This window comes from Asterias amurensis, chromosome 14 (assembly GCF_032118995.1).
Source record: "Asterias amurensis chromosome 14, ASM3211899v1".
Taxonomy (NCBI): Eukaryota; Metazoa; Echinodermata; class Asteroidea; order Forcipulatida; family Asteriidae; genus Asterias; species Asterias amurensis.
In genome coordinates this window covers 6,537,253-6,565,102 of record NC_092661.1, presented here as the reverse complement: position 1 = coordinate 6,565,102, position 27,850 = coordinate 6,537,253, and the positions used below count along the sequence as shown (strand labels likewise).

At 39.9% G+C, this 27,850-nt stretch overlaps 1 protein-coding gene and 1 pseudogene across 1 annotated transcript; one reads left to right on the top strand and one right to left on the bottom strand.

Annotated features, from left to right (window-relative positions):
* Positions 1-748: 748 nt before the first annotated feature.
* Positions 749-21,189, bottom strand: LOC139947617 (proteasome assembly chaperone 1-like). Its single transcript, XM_071945572.1, has 6 exons — positions 21,033-21,189; positions 17,492-17,601; positions 16,548-16,741; positions 15,374-15,575; positions 7,714-7,850; positions 749-2,392 (listed from the first exon to the last, which is right to left on the bottom strand). Exons 1-6 carry the CDS (start codon positions 21,125-21,127, stop codon positions 2,318-2,320), a joined length of 813 nt encoding a protein of 270 aa, XP_071801673.1. The 5' UTR covers positions 21,128-21,189; the 3' UTR covers positions 749-2,317.
* Positions 10,340-11,357, top strand: LOC139947300 (uncharacterized; annotated as a pseudogene).
* Positions 21,190-27,850: the final 6,661 nt, after the last annotated feature.

Genomic DNA, 27,850 nt, shown 5'->3' with positions numbered 1-27,850 from the left:
CTCTAGGTGAGCATGAGGCGCACAGGTTTAGCCAACTTGTGGAGAGTCTTAACGAAAATTTTGTAATACATTCAGAGCTCTAACCTGTGTTAAAAGCAAATGGTCTTTGACATCATTTACTTTATTCCTTAGCTCTATCATTTTGCACGACTGGCGCGATTTGGACAGTTTGACCCGTCTGCACAACAGGTATTGTACCCATTGCACCATTCGTTCAAAAGAATGGAGTGATTTAACAATAGCATGACCTCACAAGTGTCTGTTAAAGGCTTTAAAATACAGTTCAGATTTTAAAAGTTAATGCAAAAACCATGACCTTTACTTCCGGTATTTTTCTTGGAAAGTTAAAGTCTGCTATAGCCACAAAGTTTGAGACTTATTAACATCAAGTTTTAGGCCAGAGACTTTTGTGAAGGAATCAATTAGCTTATTGTACACACTAGCTGCAGTTTGGCTATTAAGTGTAACCAATGGTTCAGGTTGCTTTCAATTGTTTTGAACTTGTGAATTTTCCCCTCATGTATAATGCTGCTGTTGTGTGCTTATTAGGGTCTTTGACAAATGTTTGTACAGAATAGTAAATGTGATCGGGCATCAAAAACAAAAGTGCAAAATTGGGTATTTCATTTTGAATTTTTAGAGCTTACATGTACATGCAGGGCATACCTTGTATTATACCATTACGTGAATTATAATTTATATTGTGAAAGATTTGAAACAAATTTCAAAAGAAGTCAAAGGAAACTAATTAAAAAGGTACAATTGAATTTAATCATTTCAAAATGTGTACATGTGAATATGGTTATCAAATTTGAACAAAAAGCTTGAACAAAAATAGAAGAACACCCCTGGACCCCTGTAGTCAGTAACCCTCCTCTCAAGCAACCCAGCACTGGAACAGATGTGGACACCTGTTACATACAATGTTAACATGGACACTGTGAAGTTACATTTGAGTATGCCAAGTCACCTTAAAACTAGAACAGCGAAGCTGCCATGGCGAGCTGCCGATAGCGAGATAGAACCAATAACTGACAGAAAAACCAATCACTTGATCAACTGATGGTCAAAGGGGTCATGACAACAATGACAAGTATGAAATTATGACCATTTAGGTTTTCTTTGTTTTAGCTCATTCAAATGAAACCAGTGATGCACTCTTTGGGTTTTATCTTTTCATATGCATCGATATGTAAGAGGCAATATTTGATTTAAGTTTCAAGTCGGTGTATCATTGCAATAAGGAGTTATGACCATTTAAGGTTTTCATTGTTTCAGCTCATTCAACTGGAACCAGTGGTGCACTCTTTGCGTTTTATCTTTTCAAATGAATCTTTGAAATAAGCAAAAAGGTTCAAGTTTCAAGACAGGACATCATTGCTGTTTTTCAGTGACTACTTTTTTACGAATTACATAAATTGCGTAATGGTTTAAAGGCACTGGACACAATTGGCAGTCTTCTCACTTGGTGTGTCTCAATATTGTATGCATAAAATAACAAACCAATGAAAATTTGAGCTCAAGTTGGTCGTCGAAGTTGCGAGGTAATCAAAGAAAAAACACCCTTGTCACACGAAGTTTAGTGCTTTCAGATGCTTGATTTCGAGAACTCAAAATCTAATTGTGAGGTCTCTAAATCAAATTTGTGGAAAATTATTTCTTCCTCAAAAACTACATCACTTCAGATGGAGCCGTCTCTCACAATGTTTCATACTATCAACAGCTCCCCATTACTCGTTACCAATTAAGGTTTTATGCTAATAATTATTTTAAGTAACTACCTATAGTGTCCAGATCCACCGCCTTCAACCTTCAGCTTGTTTTTGTAAATTTGAAAATGGGCTATACATGTAGCATTTTTATATTCCAGTAAATTATTATCTCAAACTTTCAAATTTCAAATGGGGGGCAGGGGTGAGGGCACTGACATCATTTGGGGGAACGACCCCCCTTAGTTTGCCACTGCTCCTTACCTGCTTTCTTCCATTCCCCTTGTTTATTACGGACCCGGGGGACCCCATCGTGGTGGTTTGACATCCTTTAATTTCTCCTCGGAGATTCAGTGTCCCTTGCAAAGAACAGGAATTGTGGAAGCTCCCCCTTCGGAAACTCTCCACTTGTTTTTCTATAGTAACTTAAGTATTTGTGGGAAGGAACACACCATTTTCATTTTGCAAAATAGGCTTCTATTGAAAATTTGGACTGTTTTGATGAGGCATCGAGGGCTTAAGGCTAGAGGCTGGTAAGAATGTAGAATGAGAAGTTCAAGCTGGGAGACCAAGCCTTGTTTCAAGAACTCTCTCTCTCTCCCTCTCTCTTACGTATAAAGACTGCCTTGAAGAGCTCTTCTTTCAACAAGCTTCCTCAAAACAGATTCTGCATCAGGATTTTCCTGTGTAAAAGAATGATAAACTCCAATCAGCTTTTTTCTTTATTCTGGATTACAATTGAAAACTTGAGGTTAAAACAAAAGTCTTTTAAAAGGTTTTTTTTCGAGGTGTTGCCTGAAAAACATGAAGGCACACAAAGCAAATTCTTAATTTCAATATGGCAATTTTTTGTGCGTGTAGGACACATCTGGAATAAGTGAAACAATTACATGTACCATAAACTCTGCAACAGACATCTCAAAAAATAATGTAATTTGAAAGTTTGTTTTTAATCTGCTGCTAGAGGGCGTCTTGGATTGTAAGACATCATCTGTCTTAATTTTTTTCAACCGGACCCTTGCCAGACTACCACACCAGTCAAAACACCTCAAAAAATTGCCAGTTTTAAATAACAAGGCACCTAAAGAATATCCAACCTTAGTGAAGTTTATGTGATGTTGGGAATGGTTTCGAATACAGGATACATTATAGTATTAAACAAATCTAGTCACAGCAATTGTATAGACATCTTGAAGGTAGCAGACCTCATGTTTGAAAGGAAAAAAAATAAGGCAAGCAAGTCTTAATACGAGATATTGATATAAGTAAACTTAATGGGGCTCATGCAGCTCTAAAGATTACCAGTTTGAAATTAATAAGTTTGAACACACATGACGTCATCCTGGTGTAACGTCCTTTGAATCATCTACATGTACTTGTTATGTCTACCTGCATGCAAAGTTTCAAGTTAATGCAAGTTCTACAACATTTTCTATATGTTTTATTGCACAATATTTATGAATATTGACGACTGTAAGTGACTTTCTAACCGAAGGAAGAAATGTTTGTTGTAAAACGCCTTGATCATGGAGTTATATACTATGTAGCGTACTCTGCTGGAGCGTGACTCAGCACTGCACAAATTACAGTTGTATGTGTAAACTCTTTGTGCACTACCAATGGGGAAAATAAGTAGTTTTTGAGAAATGAATTTTTGAAGTTTTCAACTTCCGTTTTGAACTGGTACTCAAGGTCAAATAATGATGAACTCCGTGTAGCTTTGAAAGCTTTTTGCAAGACCTCTCTGATGAGGAATAAATTGTTGGAATAGCTTCTATAGGCCTACTTCTTGAGTTATGATTTTTTGAAAGAAAAAACTTTAACGTGAACTTTTGAGTTATTTTAAGTACCTGTGATGCACCTACTTATTGTTTAAGTGTACTAGGATGTGATTAGTGACATTTTATCCTCGTTTTGTGCTGCACTTTTTCAACTCTTTCAGTCTACCACTGTGGACAATGTTACCAGACTTTCCATAACACTGATGTGAGATACTGCTACAGTCTGGTACCCTGCTTCATTATGTGCCATCATACATGTACATCCACCAGTGCTAATACCAATCCATTGGCTTACTCTAGAGATACTTTGCTTTCAAAGAGACATTTGTGCTACGATGTCAAACTTAATCATCAAGTGTGGAACACTATTACAGCTCTCAGAATCAACAAATTCTGAAGAGGGTGTCGTGCTGGACGAATGAAACAACGACCAATTGCCATTGCAACCATAACAAGTCAATTCCGGCATGCCCATTATGACCGCTCTGTCAACTGTTGTCGTCGGTGTAACATTACAAACCTTGTCCACATCCCATTGCAACCGATGGAAGTCAAAGATGCACCATCAGTGAAGTTTGCAGCTTGGAATGCACAATCAATTAAATCTAAGACTGCATCTGTGTGTGACTTCATAATTTCGCTTGAACTTTTGATTGCCAGGGATAACGACAACATCATATCAAACATCACAGTTCAGAGTGACCAACCATCCGATCACGCAGCTACGGTATGTAACCTAAACATTGCCCGTCCTGACCCAGTGAAACACAAGACTACAATTCGCAAACTGCGTGAAATTAATATTGAGCAGTTCAAGTGTGAAATTAATGCTTCACCTCTTGTAATGAATCCAGCCTCAGACTTGAAGTCACATGTTGAACAGTATAATAGTGTCTTATCGGAGCTCACCGACAAACATGCACCAATTGTGACACGATCCATAACACTGAGACCTCACGCCCCCTGGTACAATGACATGTTGCGTGAGCAAAAGCGGGCAAAACGTCGTCTTGAGCGAATGTCGAAAGAAGAATGTCGAAAGTACAAGTAGTCCCTTGAAAAGACAAAGACAGACTATCACAGAGCTCAAGCAACCGACTTTATTGATAAACTTTCTGCTGCCAAACCAGCCAAGGTTCTCCCACTGTACGAATCGGCCAGTGAACTTGCATGTAAATTATCTGAGTTCTTCCAGGAGAAGATTCAAAAGGTGAAGGATCAACTGGATAGTCTGTCTCCCTTCACGCCCGTACAAGATGAAAAGAGCATGGTCCCCCAACTCAGTAAGTTTAAAAGAATGTCACATGCAGCAGTACGTAAAATCGTCCTGGACTCAAAGTCAAAGTCTTGCCCCCTCGATCCAATTCCATCTTGGCTGTTGAAGAGATGTCACAATGAACTGTTACCTACTGTGTGTGATATTGTGAACCACTCTATTACATCTGGGGCAGTACCAGGCATCTTTAAAGAGGCTCAGTTAACACCACTGATTAAGAAACCAACACTTGACCCGGAGTCCTCATTGTTAATTTGTTGAGACTAGCAAGCCAAGGTGAATTTCACTGTATATGTATTTATATGTGTGACAATAAACAATTGAATTAACTAACTATCGTCCAGTTTCGAATCTGTCTTTCATCTCAAAAATCACAGAGAGATGTGTGGCAGCACAGTTAACCAGCCACCTCGACATCTACAACTTACATGGTGAAAGACAGTCATCTTATCACCAGCACCACTCGACAGAAACTGCACTGCTACGTGTGTCAAAGGACATAATATTACGATCGGTCGATGCACATTTGACGGCCGCCTTTGATACCATAGGTCATGCTATTATGTTGCAGAGACTGCACCAAAGTACATCTCAGACCTACTCACTGAACACAGACCTACAATGTACATGCTCGCTGAGATCCAAACACTTGCTCAAACCTGTCAAAACATCTACTTCATACAGTGATTTGTCATTTGCATCAGCCTCACCAAAACTCTGGAACAAACTGCCCACAATTATCAAATGTGCCGGGTCATTACAATTGTTTAAAGGTGCTCTCAAAACATATTTTTTTAGTCACTAAACGCAATTTTTAGTTTGCTTTTATTGCCCCTGGTTCAATGTACATTGTTGGATTAATTTCTCAAATTTTTCATATTTCCTTTTTTATGTGTTTGGGTCTGTTGTTTCTAGTGTTTTAAATTTGTATCTGGTTTTGTGTGCATTGTTGTTTCTGTTTAGTCACTTTACACATTTTTACATGTGTAGTTGTTCATAGTTCGTTGTAAATTGACGGATTAATTTCTTGTATTTTTTAAAATTGGCAAGAGACAAAGAGGTTAAAAAGGTTCCCCTTACAGTTAAAAAAGAGGAAAAACACATAGAAAAATATATGAAAAGAAAGTAAATGCCAACAAAACAATAACAAATAACTATAAAAAAACAAAAACAAAAACACTATTGCCTATGTACAGAATGTACGTAGTAAGTTTCAAGTTTCTAGACATGTAGTGTTTGTATATTTACAAACACTAGGTATTCGGTGTAGATCTGTCTGAGTTAGAGTAAGCATGGCCTTACACAAAATTTAATTTACACATTCATGACATTGGAAATAAGACACATTGATAAACTTAAAAACTGATGGGGTCATTAGGATTTCAAAACTTAAATTGTATCAAGTCTTTGATAAACACTATAACTCCCTTTCCCTGTGTATGTGTGCGTTCTTAGCATTGACAAATTTTGTAAAAAGGAGAAAAAAAAGGACGGGATTTGAATCCCCATCATTTGCATTGCAAGAGCAAATGGGTTACCACGGGGCCTTATAAAATTGATTCTGAATAACCAGAGGTGCAGTACTCACTGTCTATCCAGTAGTAATAATGCAAATTTGTAGGCCACAAATGGACCAATCAGAAGGTTGTCTAATTAGTATATTTTATGGAGTCAAAATACTCATAAATGAAAGCTTTATACAGTGACAATAACACTTCACTGATCCCCCTTTGTTAAAGACACATGGACATAAGACCTCAAATTCTAAATCTGAGGTCTCAAAATTAAATTTGTGGAAAATTACTTTTCTTGAAAACTACGTCACTTCAGATGAAGCCGTTTGCCCCATAGTTTATACCATCAACCTCTCCCTAATACTCCTTACCAAGTAAGGTTTTGTGCTAAATAAATATTTTGAGTAATTCCAATAGTGTCCACTGCCTTTGAATAAATATATTTTATCAGAATGCAGTTTAGTATGAAATTAGCTGGTAAAATAGTCAAATGGTAAAACAGTCAAATTTGTTTTCAACAGCCACAACAAAACTCAGCAAAATTAACTGAAAGTGTAGTAAAATCAAAATAGCTTTCAAAATTTCTCATCTTTTTAATAAACAGACAGAAAAAGTATACATTCAGTTTAAGGAAAATAAATTTAAATAAGGGAATAATGGGGTAGCGACGAGTTCTTCAACGGCCGTTTAAAGCCGGCAGGGTCAGCGGCCGTGTGATAAAGTCCCCGCACAACAACGACCCTGCAAGGTTTTAAACGGACGTTTAAGAACAAGTCACTACTCTTTTATTCCCATTCATAAACTTTAACAATTTAACAATTGAAAATTCGAGGTTTGAAATGTTTTTTTTTCAAAAACCTTCTGCAGAATATGTTCGATGAGCGTCTGTTGTGTGTTAGCGCGCGCGCTTAGATTACACACGCGCGCTTAGATTACGCGTTGTTACTAATAGCTATGAATTGCTTTCCACGTGATAATCTTGCGCACTCGACACGCGGAAGCCAGCTTGTTATAAACAGCTCCAGCTGGTTACTATCAAAGGTTTAAACACCCCCACGTGACGCGCTCTCCACCAATAGGAGTAGAGAAACTGTCTGGGGTATTTATGAATGGATGATCAACACCAGCCTATTCTTTATCCGCTGCTGTAGGAGCATGGTCCATGTGTTATGGTTGGTCATTAGTGGGTTGAACTTGAAGAACATTAGATCAGCAGCACATTTTATATTAAATTCATGTAACATAAGTAATGATAAAGACCACATAAAGACAGCTCCCTAATATCAAGCATGCATGAACGCACATGATGTCCTCAAGATATGCTTTCTGATTGATTAGAGGACTTTTGGGGCAAAAACAGTTGCATACATGTATGCATGTACATGTACATGTATGTGACTAGACTAGGGGGACTATTAGTCATTTGAACTCACCTGAACAATATCTTTAATTGGGTCAGATGATAGTAGAGGCAGGAATACCTTGATGTCATCTGTGTGTAGGAACAGGCTGTCAAAGAAGCCAATGCACAACAGGCAGGATACACCATATATCTGACAGTGGCTTAAGACTGTATCAAATGAAGATAACAAGAATTTGGCATTTAAACATACATAAAGGGAGGGTATACGTGTACCTTTGGTAACTGTTACCGAGACTAATGACCATAAAAACTTACTTGGTAAGAGCATGTAATAGGCACTGCAGCTATTGGGTTTTATGCAGTTGGGCGTAATGTGTTACGCCACCATTGATGGGCGCTTATTCAAATTAGAAGCACTGATGCATGGCCGTACATAATCGGCCCGCTGGCCATGAGCACGCCGTTCAGGCCGACACTACATCGTTGAGTTATACACCACACCTTAAAATACTCGGTTAGCGTTTTAACGAAATGACGTCTAAACCGAGCGAGCCCTCCATTAATACTGAAGAACTGTTCAGCAAGTTTAAATCTTACTTCAATAAAAAATTTGAAGATCTTAACTCTAACACTGCTGCTGATGACGATGCAGTGAAGGCGCTAAAGAACCGTTTTGAAGCCAAGGAGTTGACGAGACAAGGAAATTCAGCCCAATTTCACTTCTGCGGTCAACTCGAATTAGCCCACGACAAAATCAAGGTCGCTCTGCTAAAGAAGGGAGACATTCAAGACGCCATCGAAGCTATACAGGCCGCTGAAGAGCTGGTTGCAGACAGAAAGAAAAAGATCAAGATAGCAGATAGCAGTAAGGCCGGATGGACAACTGTGCAGCACATGGAAAAGGGAGATTCAGGTCAAACCTCTGAAGAAAGAAAGAGAATCCAATTAGCAGAAGAGTCCGCCTTGAAAGAGATCCACGCCAGAAAACGTCAGAAAGTACGACCCACAACCTTTTCTAGAGGAAATGAGGCTCTTGGTGATCGCTATCTTTTTCGAGGTACAGTGTACATATATTCTTTAGTTTCAATAGTTTGGGCAGTTTACCCCCCAAACCAGCAACACAGTTTTCTTTGTCAAATTCAGAATCGGTCCAATGCCAGCCCCTTCCCATGATATAATAACAATAATACTCTGAAACGAAATTTCATCTCTTGTGTCCTTATTATCGAGTCCAATAGAATGAAACCATTTTTCATGCGTATGAGCGTAGCGAAAGAGCATGAAAATTGGGTTTTATGCAGTTGGGCGTAATGTGTTACGCCACCCTCGATGGGCGCTTATTCAAATTAGAAGCACTGATGCATGGCCATATATAATCGGCCCGCTGGCCATGAGCACGCCATTCAGGCCGACACTACATCGTTTAGTTATACACCACACCTTAAAATACTCGGTTAGCTTTCACCAAAATCTTGTATATTTCTTTCTCGTTTTTCCTCTTTTTTGTCATCCCTCTTCTTTGCCCAAAACCTTTAGGCATGCCAAGCGCTGACATATGTTTTACCTGCCGAATGCCAGGCCACTGGGCAAGAGAGTGCCCCTTCAGCACGCCCGGGGCATCCAGATTCAAATCAAGGGGTAGAGCTTCCCCGTTATACAGCAACTTCACCAGCGCCATACCGTGGCGAGTACCATTTTCCCAGCGAGCTGTCCCCTCGGTCCTCCCAAGCCCAGCAGCAAACAGCACAGTGCTCAACCAGCCAATTACAGTGCCCGAGTACGGCGCAGGACCCTCACAGCAAGCAATCCGTCATTAAACCATCTCAGTTCGAGACAAAGTTCAGTGACGTATTGGAGGTACAATGTAATTATCAATCATGTGTTATGGAAGAGCTACATGTATGCTCTGACAATACTCTGTTAAAGGGCGATTTAAACAACACGCTCAGTTCTGGTATACAATAAGTTCTTCCAGAATGGTCATATCGGTTATCACAGAAGGCTACAAAATTCCATTTACAGCACAGCCCCATCCAATGTTTTATCGAACAATTCAGCCAATAAAGAATACCAGTTTGTCACAGAGACCGTCCTAGATCTGTTGAAATCAAAAAGAATAACAGAAAAACACGAGCCTTCCTATGTGGTGAGCCCCCTATCTGTGGCCTACCAGGCTTCAGGAAAGAAACGTCTAATTTTAGACCTAAGCAGGCTTAACAAATTTGTAAAAAAGGAAAAGTTTAAGCTAGATGATTGGAAAGTTGGCTTAAATCTCGTCTAAAAAAATGCGAGACTATTCACATTTGACCTAAAATCAGGTTACCACCACACATGATTTTCAGCCTTACCTCGGTTTTTCATGGGAAATGCGAGGAGTAAAACGTTATTTTGAATTCAATGTTCTCCCTTTCGGTTTATCCTCCGCACCCTGGTTGTTTTCGAAAGTCATGAAAACTTTAGTGACACATTGGAGAGCATCGGGTATTTTTATTGCACTATATCTAGATGACGGCATTGTTGTGATACCAAGTACAGGGAACACGGAATTAGATCATGCCTCAGCTACAGAAATAGCTAAGCATGTAAGGATTGAGTAAAGCCTACTCAATTCAGCTCCATTATCCGTCAGAAAATTGCATTCTCTGGTTGGACAAATCATATCATTAAGTCCAGTGTGTGGAAATATTATAAGACTCATGACCAGACATTGTCAGATTAAAATTGCTCAAGCGGCCGATGAAGACGAATTAATCGAGCTCAATGTACATTGCAATTCCGAAATCCAATTCTGGAAAAATAATGCAGCCTCTTTGAATCTACGTAATGTCTTTGCAACAAGGAATGTTACTAAACTTGTTTGTTGTGATGCTAGCGCACAGGGCGCAGGGTCAATCATTTGTAATGGACCAAACAAGAAGCCCAGAAAAGCTCCACATGGAGAGAGTTAAATACTATTCATTTTGCCATTAATTCCTTTTTGCCAATGTTAATTGGTTCACAACAAAGTTTTCTCAGATAGTCAATCTGCCACAAGAATTGTAGAAATAGGAAGTATGAAAAGCGATCTGCAAGATATAGCTCTTGATATTTTCACCATATGTTTACGTAATAACATCAGATTAGAAGTCGACTGGATCCCAAGAACTCGGAATGATCAAGCCGATTTCATCAGTCGTCTAATAGACACTGACGACTGGGAGTTATCCTCAAATTTTTCAACGAATTGAATTCACTTTGGGGCCCACTCAGTATCGACTGTTTTGCCAATTACTATAATGCAAAACTAACTCGTTTTTACTCCAGGTTCTGTAACCCTGGCACGTCAGGCGTTGATGCCTTTACTCAAAACTGGCAAGACGAGAATTGTCTGATAGTCCCACCAGTAGTTCTCATTCCAAAGGTGCTAGAGCACATCCACCTCTGCAGAGGAAAAGGCGTGTTGGTATTTCCCCAATGGCCCTCTTCCATATTTTGGCCAATCCTCTGGTCACATTACAGGTCATGGATAAAAGGTTTTATCACAACAAAAGGAAACGTTGCACTACAGCTAGGTAGAAATAAGAACTCACTTCTATAGGGTCCCCACGATTCACTGGCAATATTTGTGCTGTTTATATTGATTGTACAACCCATACTAATACCTTCTCCTCTCAGTAATTCACAATTACATTTACTTATGTAGGATAAATTAAAACATTTTCATCTCTACTTTGCCATTCCCATTTGATGCACTAGATTATACTCAAGCAACAGTTTTGGTCAGAGTTCCCCCGAGGTCTGGAAAGTAAGAAGAAACGCATCTTCAACGAAGTCATATTAGCCAAAGCGGAAGGCACGATAAACAATTCTTTAGTTGGTTGCAGGATAACGGTTTAGAGATAATTCTTCCAATTAGAGATCAAATAATCGCTGCTTACCTGGTTAATAAGATAGAAACCGCTAAATCCGATAACTTTATCACTTACTCATCAGCAGCAATAAAATGGTTAATACAAAACCCAACCCCGTTGATTTGCCTATAGTTCAACAAATCATAGTAAGTGCAAGGCGCCAATTGCACAAACCACCCAACCAGAAAGAGCCCATAACCTTGGAACAAGTAAATTGCATCGTTGACAAACTAGTCGGAGAAAACCGTACCTTAATAGACTTGCGTACAGCCTGTTACATCTCTCTTAAGTTTTCGCTACAGAATTGAAAGATGGCAAAGGTATGAGCATTTTCATACCTCAATCAAAGACTGATATATTCAGAGATGGTAGTTATGCTTATATTTCAAGCACGGAAAGCAGAATATCTCCAATCTCCATTTTGAAGAGTTATATGTCAAAGTGTAACATCCAGATTGGTCAGGATTAAGCTTGGGCGATATCGATTTATTTTATTCACGATATATCGCCGACAATATATCGCGATATTCGATATAATCGCGATTAATGAAATTTGATATCATCAGTCTTAAAACTCCAAGTGAAAGTTGTAGAAGAGACAGTCCTAGCATAAGAGAGGTGTTCTAATGACCTATTCTTCTGGTTTTACTCCAAACCTATGGGGTGCAAGATGTCTCAGCTAGCAAATACATCGCGATATTTAAGCGATATATCGCGATATATCGATATTTCGATTAAAACCAAATCCATCCGATATCGAAATCGTGTCCAAATTAATATCGCGATATTCGATAATATCGTGATATCGCCCAAGCTTAGTCAGGATGCGTTCATTTTTACTGCATTATCGTTCCATTCTAGCTCCCAATCTTACACACCACTCTTGAATAGACCACTTAGCTACACAAGGTGCAGAGAGTTATTTCTGGATGCTATGAAACAAATTGGAATTAAAGAACCCAAACAGTACGGCTTACACAGTATGAGGTCGGGAGGGGCCACGCATCTTACAAATAAAGGTATTCCCGAAGAACTAGTCATGCAACATGGCAGGTGGAAGACCACAACCGCAAAAAATAGATTCGCTAAAAGAGAGGTAGAACAGAGATTGCTGGTCTCTAGATTGTTGAGCACAGAATGAATTATAACAACAAATGATAACCCTATAATAATTTGAAAATTATACAACTTTGTTGTAAATAAGGAAAAGTGCGAGTTCAATAAGCCTATTTTGAAACCAAGCACAACAATTAAATGTGTACCAAAATGAGAATGTTTTTGAAATAAGTTAGAAGTAAAGATGCATTTAAAGTGTACTTATTGTTGACCATCGAATACTGTATCATAATTGGCAAGTGAGGTTGTAATTTGTACAAATGAGATTGTAATTTGAAATAAGTTGGAGCTTACAAAGTGTGAAGCATAGTGTACTTATGTTGACTAATTAATGCTGTAATATTGTGAGGGAGATTTCGGGAGATACCCGAAGGGCCTAGAGGGCCATGGTTCAATGAACCATCAGGAGAGTGTCAATTTATAAACTAACATTATTTACTAACATTAACAAATAAATTTATTCAGTAATATGTATTAAAACTCATCGGTCCAATGCCGGCCCCTTCCCATGATATAATAATAATAATAATACTCTGAAAGGAAATTTCATCTCTTGTGTCCTTATTATGAACCATTTTTATGCGTATGAGCGTAGCGAAGGAGCATGAAAGTTGAAATCAATATAGGATCATTCTGTGTCACCCCCCCCCAAAAAAAAAAATAAAAAATAAAAATAAAAATAAAAAAACCCAACATTAAACCCTCGCCTCTTCAAATTTGCTCAAATTTGGTTCATGGGGTAGTCGTGGCTCATAACAAGCTCAAATTTCAGCTCCATCTGTTAAACGGTTTTAGCGCTACGGCAAGCTATTTCTGGTTGATTTCGTTCAAAATGTGCCTGCCTGCCAATATTCATGCGACCATAAATCTGTAACCATTGGGTCAAATTGGTTGAAATTGATGTCTCTGTTAAGAAAACTACATAAGCTTTCCAAATGTGCCATTCCCTTTTTTATAGGAATATGTTTAGGTTTAATAATCCTTTGACCTTGGATCACGTGGATCACGTGATCTGGCGATGAACTTCGGTGAAAATTAACCTCTGTATGTTTTCTCCACAACATTAAAAATTTAGAGTAAAAATATTTTTGGCTTGCTTTCAAGCTCCACTCAAAGTTGTCCTACTTGCCTATTCCTAATGTAAAGTACATTTATGCATGTACATAACATACATGTCCATACGTATGTACATGTATGATTTTGCTTGTATAGACCAAGACCGGTCTCGAGACCTACAACACTGCTTTACATGACGGAGATGAACATTTAATTTTCGCAAGAGGTAGTGGCTCTGAAAAGAGCTGACCCTGCTTCCCTCTGAGTTGCCTACTACAGTTTATCTGTTTCCGTATTTCTTTAGTCGTACTTATTTGACCTCATTTAGCGAAATTGATTGCCTCTTTATGAAATCTTTAGTCGAACCTGGCTTTGCTAATTTGAATGATGATTGTGTGCACTGGCAGTGTTGCAGGTCTCAAGACCGGTCTCGAGACCGGTCTCGAGACCACTTTTTAGGGTCTTGGTCTCCTTACATTGAGGTCTCGGTCTTGGTATCCGTCTTGGATATAATCTGCTGATTATTTGTTTACGTATTATTATTACTATTAGTACTACTTTTGTTATTATTATGATTGTGAAGGTCTCCAGTCTTGGTCTTAAGACATGTTGGTCTTAGTCTCGAGCTTACCGGTCTCGACTTTACATGTACAACACTGATTGTGTGTCATGAAAAAGAAAGTCGATTTGCTGAATTGAACGGAGTGCTAAAGGAATTTAAATGGCTCAAAACGAAATAGACTGGTCGAATTCTGAATTGAAATGCAGTAATAACTGGAGAGGTAAAACAGCTTTACTTCGAATGCCTGAATATTGAATTGGCTGCTCATCTGCCGAAATTTACAGAAAAAAAACACTATTTAATAGTACTATATAAACTTGCAGAGTACAAACATAAATCCCTTTTTGATCAATAGTTATCTGGTTGAGAAGCTACAACTTAAATTTGCTCTGTTTTTCTTAGCTAATTTTTTTGTACTTTGATCATTTTGTGTCCTCAATCTTATCTACAGGACATTTTCTGTTCATCTGGAGTCATCTGCATTGTGAAATTAGTGATTTTCTGTTGGGATTTTTTCACTAACAGACACTTTGGTGACTTAAGTATTCATGTCGTTGACATCCATACAATAATGCAAACCAGTTTAAGCATCTACTTCAGGCTTTAAGTCTTACCCACCATATCAAGGAGCCGACTCATCGTCTCGGTCATTGCCTGGACCTTGTCATAACTCGTGACATCACCCCACCTATTGTCTCAAACTTTGTTATACTACCTGGATTATCAGACCATTATGCAGTCATGTGTAACTTGAGTCTGTTCAAGCCCAAAGTCCAAACTGTCAATGTAAAGAGCCAACAGTGGAAACATGTAAGTATTCCGCAACATAGGAACTCATTTAGCAAAGCTAGAAATTGATCACGACTGCTTGGACTCCTATGTCAGCCAAAATCAGAGTGCTGTCAGTGTAATTTAATTCAATGAAGAAGACAACAAATCATCCCAAAAAGTTCAGTTTCTTGCATTTGAGAGCATGTCTGCTCGACGAAATACCGGCACAAAGGAAAATGTGATCTTTCTTTTGCATGCTGCGATACATGTAAGATGAAATAATAATAACAATGATAATAAAACGTATTTATATAGCGCATTACAAAAAAACATACCTGATGCACTTAGTCCTTTGATAACATTTGGTGATTCAAGTGAAGGACATGGCTGTATTTTCCTGCCTGGTGTACTGGATTGCATTGAGCGTAGAAAGCAGGCTGGAATCTCTGATGATGACATATCCGTTCTGTACTCTGCAGTGGATACCATGTCCATTACAATGACCTCCATATCTGTTGAGTCCAGGTTTTGAAAGAGCTACAAATGCAATAATACACGGGGGAAACATTCAAAAAGTATACCAATGCAACTGTAACAATGTAGCATTACGTCACTGTTTGTATTTGTGTGTTAAACTGTGCAGTCAAGATACAGTGACCAAGAATCATGCGTCTTGCATCTTGCGTCTTGCACGCGAGTGTATACGCGGACGCACGGAAGCAGACAACACTGTGAGAAAATGATCAAAACAGGATTTTTTTTAATGTTGGGAGCTGCACGAAAATGAGGATTTGTGAGGAATATATGACAACCAAAACCCACTGCAGAAAAATGTATGCCGCCATGGAATGTGAATCTGTTGAAATAAGTGGCTTCCTGCAGGTACAATAAGATTTGAGTTATAAAGCTTTGAAAATTTTCCGCCCCAGAAACGGGCCTTAATTGTTAGGAGTCTGTATCTGTGTAGAGCACAGAGGAAGAGTCCTACAATGTACATGTGTAGGGCTAGGTCTAGCTGTGACAGCTATAAATAAACAAGAGAATTTTTAAATCCAAGTCCTTTACAAGTTCTTTTCAGTGTGCATTTGAATCCAATTATTATAATTCCTGGCGAGAAGGTACTTTCTGCACAATATCATTCACAACAATGTCCCATAGCTGGCAGTTAGAAACACTTAGGTAAATCATGAATCATTGATGAAAAGGTGCAAATCTGGTCCCTGATTGGCTCCGCAGGCAAGTCAGGAAAAAACACTAAAGAAACACATAAACAACCCGATACAAGATATCCAAGACCTCGCGGCTGGATATCAAACCAAGAATAGACTTGCCCAAAGCTAAGAGGCGAAACGGCACGCTGCCCATGGTAGCGAGTATAGACTTACACAAAGCTAGCTGACGATACGGCAATCAATATTGCACACTGCCCATGGTAGTGTGACTGGGAAATAATCCATGCAAAGGTCTTAGACAAAGACTAAGCTATTAGCCAAAATTACACGTTTATACCTGTTTTGTCCATACATGTGACATTTCAGGAAGAACCTCATTTTTGCACTGACAGACTAGAACATCTGGATGGTTTTTCAGCCGGTAAACTGAGCACTTGTGATGACCTTTAGCAGAATTTGACCTGCTTAGATCATATTCTATTGTCGCGACAACTTCTATCTTGCTCCACAAAATGTAGGCTTCTAGAAAACCTTAAAAAGTAAAAAAGAAAACATAAAAATTTGATGCAAGTAAAAGAATCAGAGATTATACATAATGAGTTGCAGTTAATATTGGGAGTCTCATCGATGGCTACACATCATGCACTTCTACTGTAGGTTCATTAATTTCAAATTAAGCATTTGCGCTTACTGTTTTTTTTACAAATCTCAGAGGACACAGAGGGCGGCCGATGTTCAACATTCTTCGGGTTCTATTTCTATGGGCTGAACAAAGACAAATTGACTAGAGCGGAATCTGAACCAAAAACCTCCTACATTAGACTGCTGATGGTTATTTCTATAAGTCTACAGTGTACATGAAGGTGAAATAAGCAATTTCCATGACCAGGTTTGACACAAAAAAATTGGTCTCATCCATATTAAATTAAAATTTAATACTGTGTATGTAATGTATGTATCACTTACGATCCAAAATGCAAGGCGAGAAAACTTAAGAGGATTAAAAATCATTGTAAAAGCCCAACTTATTGTGGTTATCTTCATCACTATCACCGTCAATGTCTATGTGTTATTATCACTATCAGCCGTTCATGTACATAGCAACACCACAACTGTAATAGTCAAGTTGGGTCTGGTCCCAACTACTTACATACAGTTGGGATGATTTTAAAGTTAGGCTGGGACATGGACATCTTTTGGAATCACATTCCCAAACATCATTGCAAAAGATAACTCTAAGCAGCTAAGATGTGCTCTAAACAACATATTGATGGTGCAAACCTGTTGCTGCAGGACCAACAGCTATGATGAGTGTTCTGCAACTCAATTTCCTTACTTCAGATTCCTCCATCTCTTTATTGACACCTGGTTGCCAAGCAAACTGCGGCTCACTGAAAATGAACCTTTATAAAGTAAGTTTTTATATACAAGGAGCTCGTAAATAGAAAATGTTGAGAAAAAATTATATTATTCATTCTTCACAATCTTATTTAGTTCCCTTGAAATACATATTTTCCTAAAAACAACATTTTGAGGGGATTTAAGACAGTGGACACTATTGGTAATTGTCAAAGACCCGTCTTCTCATTTGGTGTATTTCAACATGTATGCATAAAATAACAAACCTGTGGAAATGTTAGCTCAATCGGTCATCGAAGTTGTGAGATAATAGTGAAAGTAAAAACACTCTTGTCACACGAAGTTGTGTGCTTTCAGATGGTTGATTTCGAGACCTCAAGTTCTAAATCTGAGGTCTCGAAATCAAATTCGTGGAAAATTACTTCTTTCTCGAAAACTACGTTACTTCAGAGGGAGCTGTTTCTCACAATGTTTTATACTATCAACCTCTCCCCATTAATCGTTACCAAGTAAGTTTTTGTGCTAATAATTATTTTGAGTAATTACCAATAGTGTCCACTGCCTTTAAATATTTTTTTGACAGAGAAAAACAAAAAATTATTTTGGAATCAAGGGTTAATTTACGAGGAATAAAAGATTTGTTGAGGGACAAAACAGTTTTTTTCAGCTATAGGGCCTAAACGTTGTTGTCCCATTACTGGCTCTGCTTATAATACATGTAAATAGCATTCCAGACAGTGTCGCTATTCCTATTGACGGAGAGCGCGTCATATGGGGGTGTTTAAACGGTTAGTAATGACCAGTTGTTTTCGGATATGTTTAGATGCATACTAAACTGCTCACAAAAAGTTAGGAAACCTTTTTTCAATCAAGTATATTTTTATCATTTATCACTCCGTTTGTATTAAGTTATAATATCAATGCAAAGCTGAGGTGTACCTCTTTAAAATGATACCACATTTGCAATGATGACATGTTGCTTAAATTGGCTACATGAATATGAGTGACAATGAGGCAAAGTCACAAATCAAATGTGCCAAAATTACCGTTATCTGTACTAAACAGTTAGTAGGAAATGATCAATAATCAAACCAGTCAAGCTTCAGAACCATGAATGGTTTACACAAACATTGATAGAGTGTCCCCCACCCTTCAAAAAGTTGTGACATCCTTTGCCTCCAGGATAAATGCCCATAGTGGGACACAGGCATGACAGGGACAGGGTTTGGTACCGGTCTAACACATTGCAAAACTTGGGCTTCAAAAAAAGAGTAGGGGGGGGGGGGGACATTTGATATTCCGCCCCCCCCCCCACCCTCCAAAAGATGGGGGGGGACATGTCCCCCTGCCCCCCCCCCCCTGATTGACGCCCACTCATAGAAACCTCAACGAAATCTCATTCATAATCAAAGTTCTAGGAGTAGCGGCTTTCAATCATCTATAGCAACAAAGGGGGTTATTAATCATTACTACTTCTAGAAACTAAGTATGCTAAGGCTCTGCTCACAGGGAGCCTAATAAATAGTTTCTAGAATAGTTGTGATAACTTAACCCTCCTGCCGACGGTAAAGCCGGAGGGTTACGACTCAAACTCGAACGTCATACAGCAATCAGGTCCAACGCGTATAATTTTGACAGCTAGTCAACAGATTTGCTCCATTTTTACCACTTTCGAAAATCATGACACAAATTCTAGGAACACAAACTTAATTCTCAATGTCTAATGAATCCTTTCCTACCACCATTGAGAAAATGTTTTGATGAAAAATTACGAAAACTTACCAGATCCCGGAGCAAAACAGTCACAATTTTCCAGGTTGAAAATTTGGTGCGTTGCATAGCCTGTTTTTTTTACCGAGCCGAGTTGGACTAAACCATTCAGTTAAAGGGGTGTTACAAGGCAGTGCGGCAATGCGTGTTCGTTTACAATGCCCGCCGTTCACTCATATAGGGCGCACGCTCAGCCGCACTGCCTTGTAAACACCCCTTTAACAGAATGGTTTAGTCAAACTCGGCTCAGCAGGTACCTGCAGTTCAGCGCTTGGTGACCAAAACATAAAGCATTGAACATATCGGGGGTAATTGTGATACCGATAACGTAACCCTCCTGCCTCCTGCCGTTCACTCCTGCCGTATCACAACTATTTCTAGAAGTGAACTCAATACGCTGGACTACAAGGAAGAAGCGGAGGGAGGAAAACCAGCGTACTATTTCATACTATTTGCACTATGAATGACGGGGCTATACTTCTATTCTAGTTCTAGAAACTAGGCGGATAACTTTCCGTATGGCGCCACCACTTTTTCACTCATTTTTACAAAAAGGGATATCTCATTGAGGTAAATTAGATACTATATTATTTCATATCGAATGAAAAAGTAGTGGCGCCATACGGAAACTTTTCCAACTAGGCTCCCAGTATTCCCCCGTGAGCAGAGGAGGCTGCCAAGTAGTCAGAGTCACCAACAAGCAGATCATTGTCCCTGCCTCTTACACCATCCATGGGCATACCTTGGAGGCTGTCAACTCCGCTAAATACCTGGGAGTCCACCTTGATCCGAAGCTAAGCTTCAACACCCATGTTGACAACATCTCAAAAAGAGCCACTAGCACCAAGGCCTTCTTCTCCCGTAATCTGAGCCACAGCAGCCAGAAAATCAAAGAAGCTGTCTACACCACCTTTATTCGACCAGCAGTCGAATATGCGGCAACTTCATGGGATCCCCACACGCAACGTAACATCAAGAAGCTAGAGCAAGTCCAACGAAGCTCAGCTCGATTCGTCATGGAAGATTATAGAAGAACGAGCAGTGTTACCGCCATGCTAGATCACCTCGAATGGCCCTCTCTTCAGGAACGTCGTTACCAAAGCCGCCTTCAAATGATGTACAAAATAAGATTCAACTTGGTCGACATCCCTTGGAACACCCTTCTCACACACTCAACCACATCAACAAGAGGTCATGGCTACAATCCCACATACCAGCTCTTCAGTCTACGCCAGCTCCTTCTTCCCGCGCACCATCCGGGACTGGAACAACCTCCCAGTTGATCCTGCTGCGTACCCGTCCCTTGACGCTTTCAAACTGGCGTTAAGGGACCCCCGGCTGAAGTAAACCTCATCTCCAGCTTTTTACTCGCACCTGTACATAATTCTATCTGCACCTGACACAAATTCCTGTTGCCTAAGTCAACACATGCGCTCACACGCAGTGCGTACACCTTCAACCATTTGAAGGCTGCACTTTACAAGGAAGAAGAAGAAGAAGGCTCAGCATGCTCAGGTCAGAGCCTTGGTAATAGTAGAATGTAGCTAGTAGAAGTAGGATGGATTGGAAGTAGGATGGATAATGATTACATTTAAATCATTATAATACAAGTTTAAGGCCTACAATTTTACATGGATAAGAATAAAATTACGATTAAACAAACAATTAATGGAAGTATTATCAATCAACTAACGGGAACCTTTGGAGCATTTCGTCTCCTTCGTCTTCGTCATCATCGTCCACTGCTCTTGAGCTCAACGTGAGCACTTCCCCGAAGAAGGTTGCCATTTTTTGCACCAACCAACAACAACAAACAACTAACTGTGATATATGTATGTTGGGCGCTATCGGTCAATCTGCGCGATCAACCGATCGCGCTGCGCTGTTGAAAGATCAATTTGGTCGCGCAGCAATCGGTCGATCGCGCATCGGTCAATCGCGCAAAGATGTTCATTGCGCGATCGACCGATTGTTGCGCGATCGACCGATTGCTGCGCGACCAAATTGATCTTTCAATAGCGCAGCGCGATCGGTTGATCGCGCGCGCAGATTGACCAATCGCGCCCAACATGTACGTGCTGACTGCGCTGGCTGCTGATGAACTCAGCACCTTAATTTGGTGATAGCACCCAATTTGGTGCTGGCGAGAAATTTGGTGCTAGCACCAAATTTAAAAAAAAAACATGTCAACACACCGTCATGACGCTACAACGGCAACGGCGCCCCATAATCGCGCCGCAGCGGCGGCGCGATGGCGCGCCGTTTATTGGCAGTAACAAGTAATATCCTCCGCTTACCAGTTTTCACGCTATTATGCCTTTTTCTTTGAATTGGGAAAAAAATAATGATGCCTATATCAACCGATGCCCTAATTATCTTCATTTGTTAATATGAAGTATGCAAACATATATTTAAACTTGATGGACATTGAAATGTTCACACCACACACCGATCTTTAAAGGAACACGTTGCCTTGGATCGGTCGAGTTGGTCTTTGAAAAGTGTTTGTAACCGTTTTTTATAAAATGCATATGGGTAGAAAGATGTTGTAAAAGTAGAATACAATGATCCACACAAACATGCCTCGAAATTGCGTGGTTGTCCTTTTACTTGGTCGACTAACACGTCGGCCATTTATGGGGGTCAACATTTTGACTCCCATAATAAATGGCCGACCATGTTAGTTCGCACAGTAGAAGGAAAACCACGCAATTTCGAGGCAAACTTGTGTGGATCATTGTATTCTACTTTTAAAACATCTTTCCAACCATATGCATTTTATAAAAAACGGGTACAAACGCTTTTGTTTTGACCAACTCGTCCGATCCAAGGCAACGTGTTCCTTTAATGACTTCAACTGGTCCCATTTGTCTTGAGTTTTTCCTGTTTTCACGGCAAACGAGAAAGTATGGTTTCCCGGTGAAGCCATACATGGAAGAAACATCTGAAGTGACCACAAGTGTTCTTTGAGACTCTGTGTATGACAGTATAGCCAGCAGTTGCCTTCATTTTATTCAAAATGTTTTTTTTTATTAAATTTTAAAAATCACCATGGTAGCTTGCAAAAAAAAAAAAAAAAAAAATATATAAAATGTGTGAATAATTATTGGCTTCCAAATCTGGAATTTTTATTTATTTTGTTTAAATTTTTCTCTTCTTAATATTTACAATAAAGCGTATAAATAAACAGCGATAATTGAATCAATAAGCTGATGTTTAAATTTTAATATTAATAATAACATTGATATGAGGGTTAAAAAATCAAAATCTCCAAAAATATTAGAAAATGACATAAGGCACATGGCTTCTTTAAGCCTCGGTATTTTTTTTCCAAAATGCTCAGCAAAACATTCAGTCACATGATTTTGATCATCATGAATTGTGAATTGAAATAGTGTTTGATGAAACTTTTTCGGTGGGCAAATATTTTTATATGGCCTCAATATTATGACATGTTTTTGAACCTTGTAGAAATGCCTAAAATACCAAACTTTTTGCATTTACAAGTGCAAATGACCAGTGGAGCCTTACGTGTTTCTAAGTTTTGGTCAAGGGAGGGGAGACTCTTTTGCTTGGCAAATAAAACCACACAATTTTTATCTAGGGACTGTTTACATCGCGCACAGAGAGGTAAAAGATTTGCCACGATTTTAGGGACACCTCGAAAACAGGACCTCCTACGATACAGTATGTTAAATGTTTTCAAAGGTAAATCAATATTCAGCCCAACTAATTAAAAATGTGCATAATATAGCCCGTCAACCAAAGAGTAAGGATACATCTATACATGGAGGAAGGAAGAGAAGGAGCTCGAACGAAGGGACTTCAAAAGTCGAACCTGCGGTACACCTCGTAGACACCCACATACCTTACACAGACAATGGGCGACCTGGCGTATGTGAGTTTGCGCGTGCGCACTTGGTTCTTCACTCGACCATGGTGTCGTATGTCGTATGGATATAATACAGAAAAACAACTTTTTTGAGACCTGATAAAAATTGTGTACACTTGTGCTCACCAAATCGAAAAACACAATTGAATACCAACCACCCTCGTGTGCTAATACCCAAATTTTGAACCACCGCTAGTGACCGAAAGTCAAAAAAATCAGTGAAACACCACAAACGGTATGTAAATGAAAACGTGTATAATTCACAATTCTTGTCTCCAATGATTCAACTTTACACGAAGGCAACGGTGCAGAGCGGCGGTACCGCACGTTCTGTATAAAGAAATCTAATCCTGCTCGTTAATCGGCCGTCCAGCTGGAGGTCTTCTATCTTTTCCCACTAGTTAGACGGGGGCATTATCAGGGTATTCTTTTGTTACTCTGCGGTTTTGCGGGTCGTTCGAGCTCCTTCTATTCCTTCCTCCATGATCTATATCTAATTTTCATTTGAAATGTTTTCAAAGTAAAACAAAAAATCTTCAGATTTCTGTTCACAGATGTCTTCCTTGGATCCTAAACAATTATATCTAGGCGCCCCATATAAATTAATTCACTAATTAACTCAGCCCAACTAATTAAACATTTGCATATAGCCCGTTAGTCCGCATTTTCTATATACGAAATAAGCGCAAGTATCGAATATTTATATCTAAAGTAGAATAAACAAATCTTCAGATTTTTCTTCACATATGTCTTTCTTGGATGCCAAACCGTAATACCAAGGCGCCCCGAATAAATTAATTCACTAATTAACTCAGTCCAATTAATTAAACATTTGCATAATTCTTGAATCATATGGGTGCGTTCGTTTAGCTTCCCTGGGTCTTCCCCGCGGTCTCACCCGGGTGAGCCCCTGACAAGAGCTAATCGAACGATCACACTCGCCCTCTCGTGGTGACGGCATGCACCTCTGGTCATAGTCTGGTCCCCTGACCAAAGATTCTATGACGTCTCTTGTTAAAAATCTTAGGTCAGGTATCACCCACGGTGATAGTCTTGGCCCACGGGCGCGCTTTGGCGATTCAACCGCGCGTAGTACACTATCCAGAATCAAGCACCATAGTCTTGGGCCAAGACTACCACGGTGATAGAGCATGACGCAACTTGTCAGGGTCGGGGACCTCTCCAGGGAAACCATGTCTGCACTAGTTCGTTGCGATAACGTAACCCTCCTCCCGACGGCCGCCAGGCCGGAGGGTTACGAGACTATTTTGATCGGCAATTAATGACAATCTGGTTCAACACGTATAATTTCGACAGCTAGTCACCAGATTTGCCCCATTTTTACCACTTTCAAAAATCATAAAACTTAATCCTCAATCAACCAATGTCTAACGAACACTCAAGTCAAAACACCTTTGAAAAAAAAATTTGAAGAAAAGGGACAAAAACCAGATCCCGGAGCGATTTCCCAGGTTTATATATTTTGAACTTGTCGCATCGCTTTGCAAACGCTTTATTTAGGCACAACGCCTGCATTGGCAATAGCTGGCATAAAAACTTCTGGATCTACGGCCGACAGGAGTGACATTACGATTCCATACCGAACACCAACGATACTGTCCGAATGTTGACGACAACACGTTCGGAAAAATTCGGATAACTTCGAAAAAGGAGGAATTCCTCCCTTTTGGTCACGTGATTTTGGGTGATACCGGGCCCTAAATTCGACAGAACCTAGTCGGAGATTTTTGGGTCTGGGAACCAGACTACTCTGGTCACCCCCAAGTGACCCACTCCACAAGCAGGGCACTAGGGGCTGACCCAGGTGAGCCTAGCCTTGCTCACGGCAGTCGAATAATTCACTCCGAAAAAAGACCACCGCTGTATAAAAACCCACCTGTATTCACTGTGCGTAACATACGATGCCCCGTACACTATCCGCATGCGTCGGCCGTGTCGGCCTGACGGCCTCCGCATGCGGTTAGTGGTACGAGTGCGGATGACTTGTTTGTGTGCACAGTAGTCGTGCGATGTGACAGTGTGTATATGGGTGGGTCATGCGGTGTGATCGCACGTACCACGCACAGGGTATACGGGTGGGTTTACAGTCTTTTCGGAGCGAATAATGCGACTGCCTTCTTGAGCAAGGCTAAAAGGTGAGCCCCGTCAAAGAGCAAGTTCGAGTGCGCACATTTAGTCCACCAGCCGGTCGACCACAGACTAGCAACGCACGTACTCACCCGAACGACTCGTTTGGTAGTCTAGTCAACCTTCCACCTTTTCACTAAAGTGTCACTGGTTCCTCTCTGCGCTTAACACATGTTAGAATGGAATATGCTGTTGGGACCAGTGAAGAAACCATGGGCTCGAGGCTGGTTCCAAATGGTCGACCACAGTAGTCAACCAATGGTCGACCAGCCTGGGTTCGAGTCAAAATGGTCAACCTTTAGTTAACCATTGCATTGTGCACACTCGAACTTGCTCAAAGCTATTCGAACGTACCGACCGGGGCAGACCGGGGTCGACCCAGGGAAGCTAAACGAACGCACCCATACCTGACTCCCCTAATCGAACCCCGGGGTGGATTTCACAAAGGTAGTCCTAACTTAGGACTAGTCCTAGGCAATGCTAAGAGATAGGCCCAGTCCTAAGTTAGGATGAGTTACTGGTCCTAACTTCGGACTGGTCCTATCTTTTAGCATTGCCTAGGACTAGTCCTAAGTTTAATAGGACTGCCTTTGTGAAATCCCTGGTCTCATAAGCCAATCAGACGACTCGAGAGGGAGTGAGTCAAATGAGTCAAAGAAACATCATCCAACCTCTAATTTTCACAACAAAATTATCATCTGCTAGATTGAGTTTCATTCTCCTTAGTCACTAGATAGATCATGTGATGTGGTTGCTATGGTGTGTAAAGTTGTATTTGCATGTCTCCACACAGGAAAATTGTTCAGGATGCTCAACTTGGTCGATTTGCATTATGACGTCACTTTTGCACCAAAAAGTTGTGTATTCCGAACCCCAAAGTTTTGCGAATTTTGTATGTCTCGACGCAGGAAATTATTTTGTTCAGGATGCTCAACTTGGTCGATTTGCACCGTAAAAACGCGATTTCCAAAGCTGAGTATGAATTCAAAATGGCCGCTTTTCCCTTTTCCTAGCCCGCCCTGCGAATAAACTTGTTAATTTTCGAGCCACCGCGGAAAACCGAATAAGCGCGATTACTTCGAGCGGTTACCCCACCTGAGTGTGCTGGTGCAAATTTGAACTCTGCCACTATTATATTTTGGCTGTAATCGACGATTTTTTCGTCAAAATATGACGTCACTTTTGCACTTTTGTAATTCCCCAAGTTTTGCGAATTTCGCATGTCTCCACACAGGAAAGTTGTTCAGGATGCACAACTTGGTCGATTCGCACCGTCAAAAAGCGATATCCGGAGTTGAGTTATTGAATCCAAAGTGACCGCTTTTCATTTTTCCCTGCCCGGGGAATAAACTTTTACACACCGCGAAAAGCCGAATTAGCGCAGTTACTTCGTGCGGTTACCCAACCTGAGTGTGCTGGTGCAAATTTGAACTCCGCCACTATTTTATTTTGGCTGTAGTCGACCATCTTTTGTTAAGTTTTGACTTTTGAAAAAAAAAATGTAATTCCCAAACTTTTGCAAATTTCATGTCTCCACACAGGAAAGTTGTTCAGGATTGGTCGATTTGCACCGTCAAAACGCGATTTGTAGAGATGACTATTCGATTAATAGTGGCTTGCTTTTGTAAAAGCCAATAGCATTCAAGTTTCAACGTACGTATTATTTGTATATAATTTCTTAAGTAAACTCTTGTCTAAATTTGTTGTGATGTGCCATGTTCATCGAGACCCTGCTGAAAACGCAGGTCCTACACACCACACAGCATATGCATCATGCCGATCAGGTACCCAGACTAGACATGGGACCAGACTACCAATTTTCTCTTCAAATATCGCGCCTCGATTGACGTCACGAACAGCGCCCTCTCGGGTCGGGTCCTACTCTTCAATTTGTAATTAAAACGAAAACAATATTTTTCAAACCTTAGTTAAAATGTCAATGTAAACATTTACAACCATATTATGCGTTGAAAATTGACCTTTATTTTATGGCTGATCTTGATAAATGAACAAGTCCCCTTAATAAACTACAAAGGTAAAAGCAAAGATCGAGTACTTTGGTAATTAGTATTTAATCTGATCTGACTATACTTGAACGATGCACTATTGTAACCTCCCACAACGGTCAGGTTGGCAAACTTCGATCCAAACCGGACCTTCTTCATATGAGATATGATTTTGGGGGTTGAACAAAGAAATATTGACTAGAGTGGTATTCGAAACAACGACACCCGTAATGTGATAACACACACCGCAGGCTAAGAGAATCACATTGGATTCAACTATTGAACTTTTACAAGTTGTTTGAAAATGGCTGTATTGCAATTTAATTAGGGCAGTTGTGTTTTTAGTTCGCAGTCTGACCATCACACAGGGTGGCGCTTAGAAAAAAAGAAAGAAAAGAAAGGAAAAAGAACAATTAAAAAACAGTTCATAATAATAGTAATTACCGTTTTATGTCACTGACCGAT

Bases quoted from the DNA above. Each gene is read 5' to 3' on its own strand.
- LOC139947617 (XM_071945572.1), bottom strand. From the start codon at position 21,127: ATGGCAACCTTCTTCGGGGAAGTGCTCACGTTGAGCTCAAGAGCAGTG. The intron at 16,742-17,491 runs GTTTGCACCATC...TTACTTTTTAAG, and splicing joins TGTTGGTCCTGCAGCAACAG to GTTTTCTAGAAGCCTACATT. The intron at 7,851-15,373 runs GTATGTTTTTTT...CATTTGATACAG, and splicing joins CAAAGGACTAAGTGCATCAG to TCTTAAGCCACTGTCAGATA.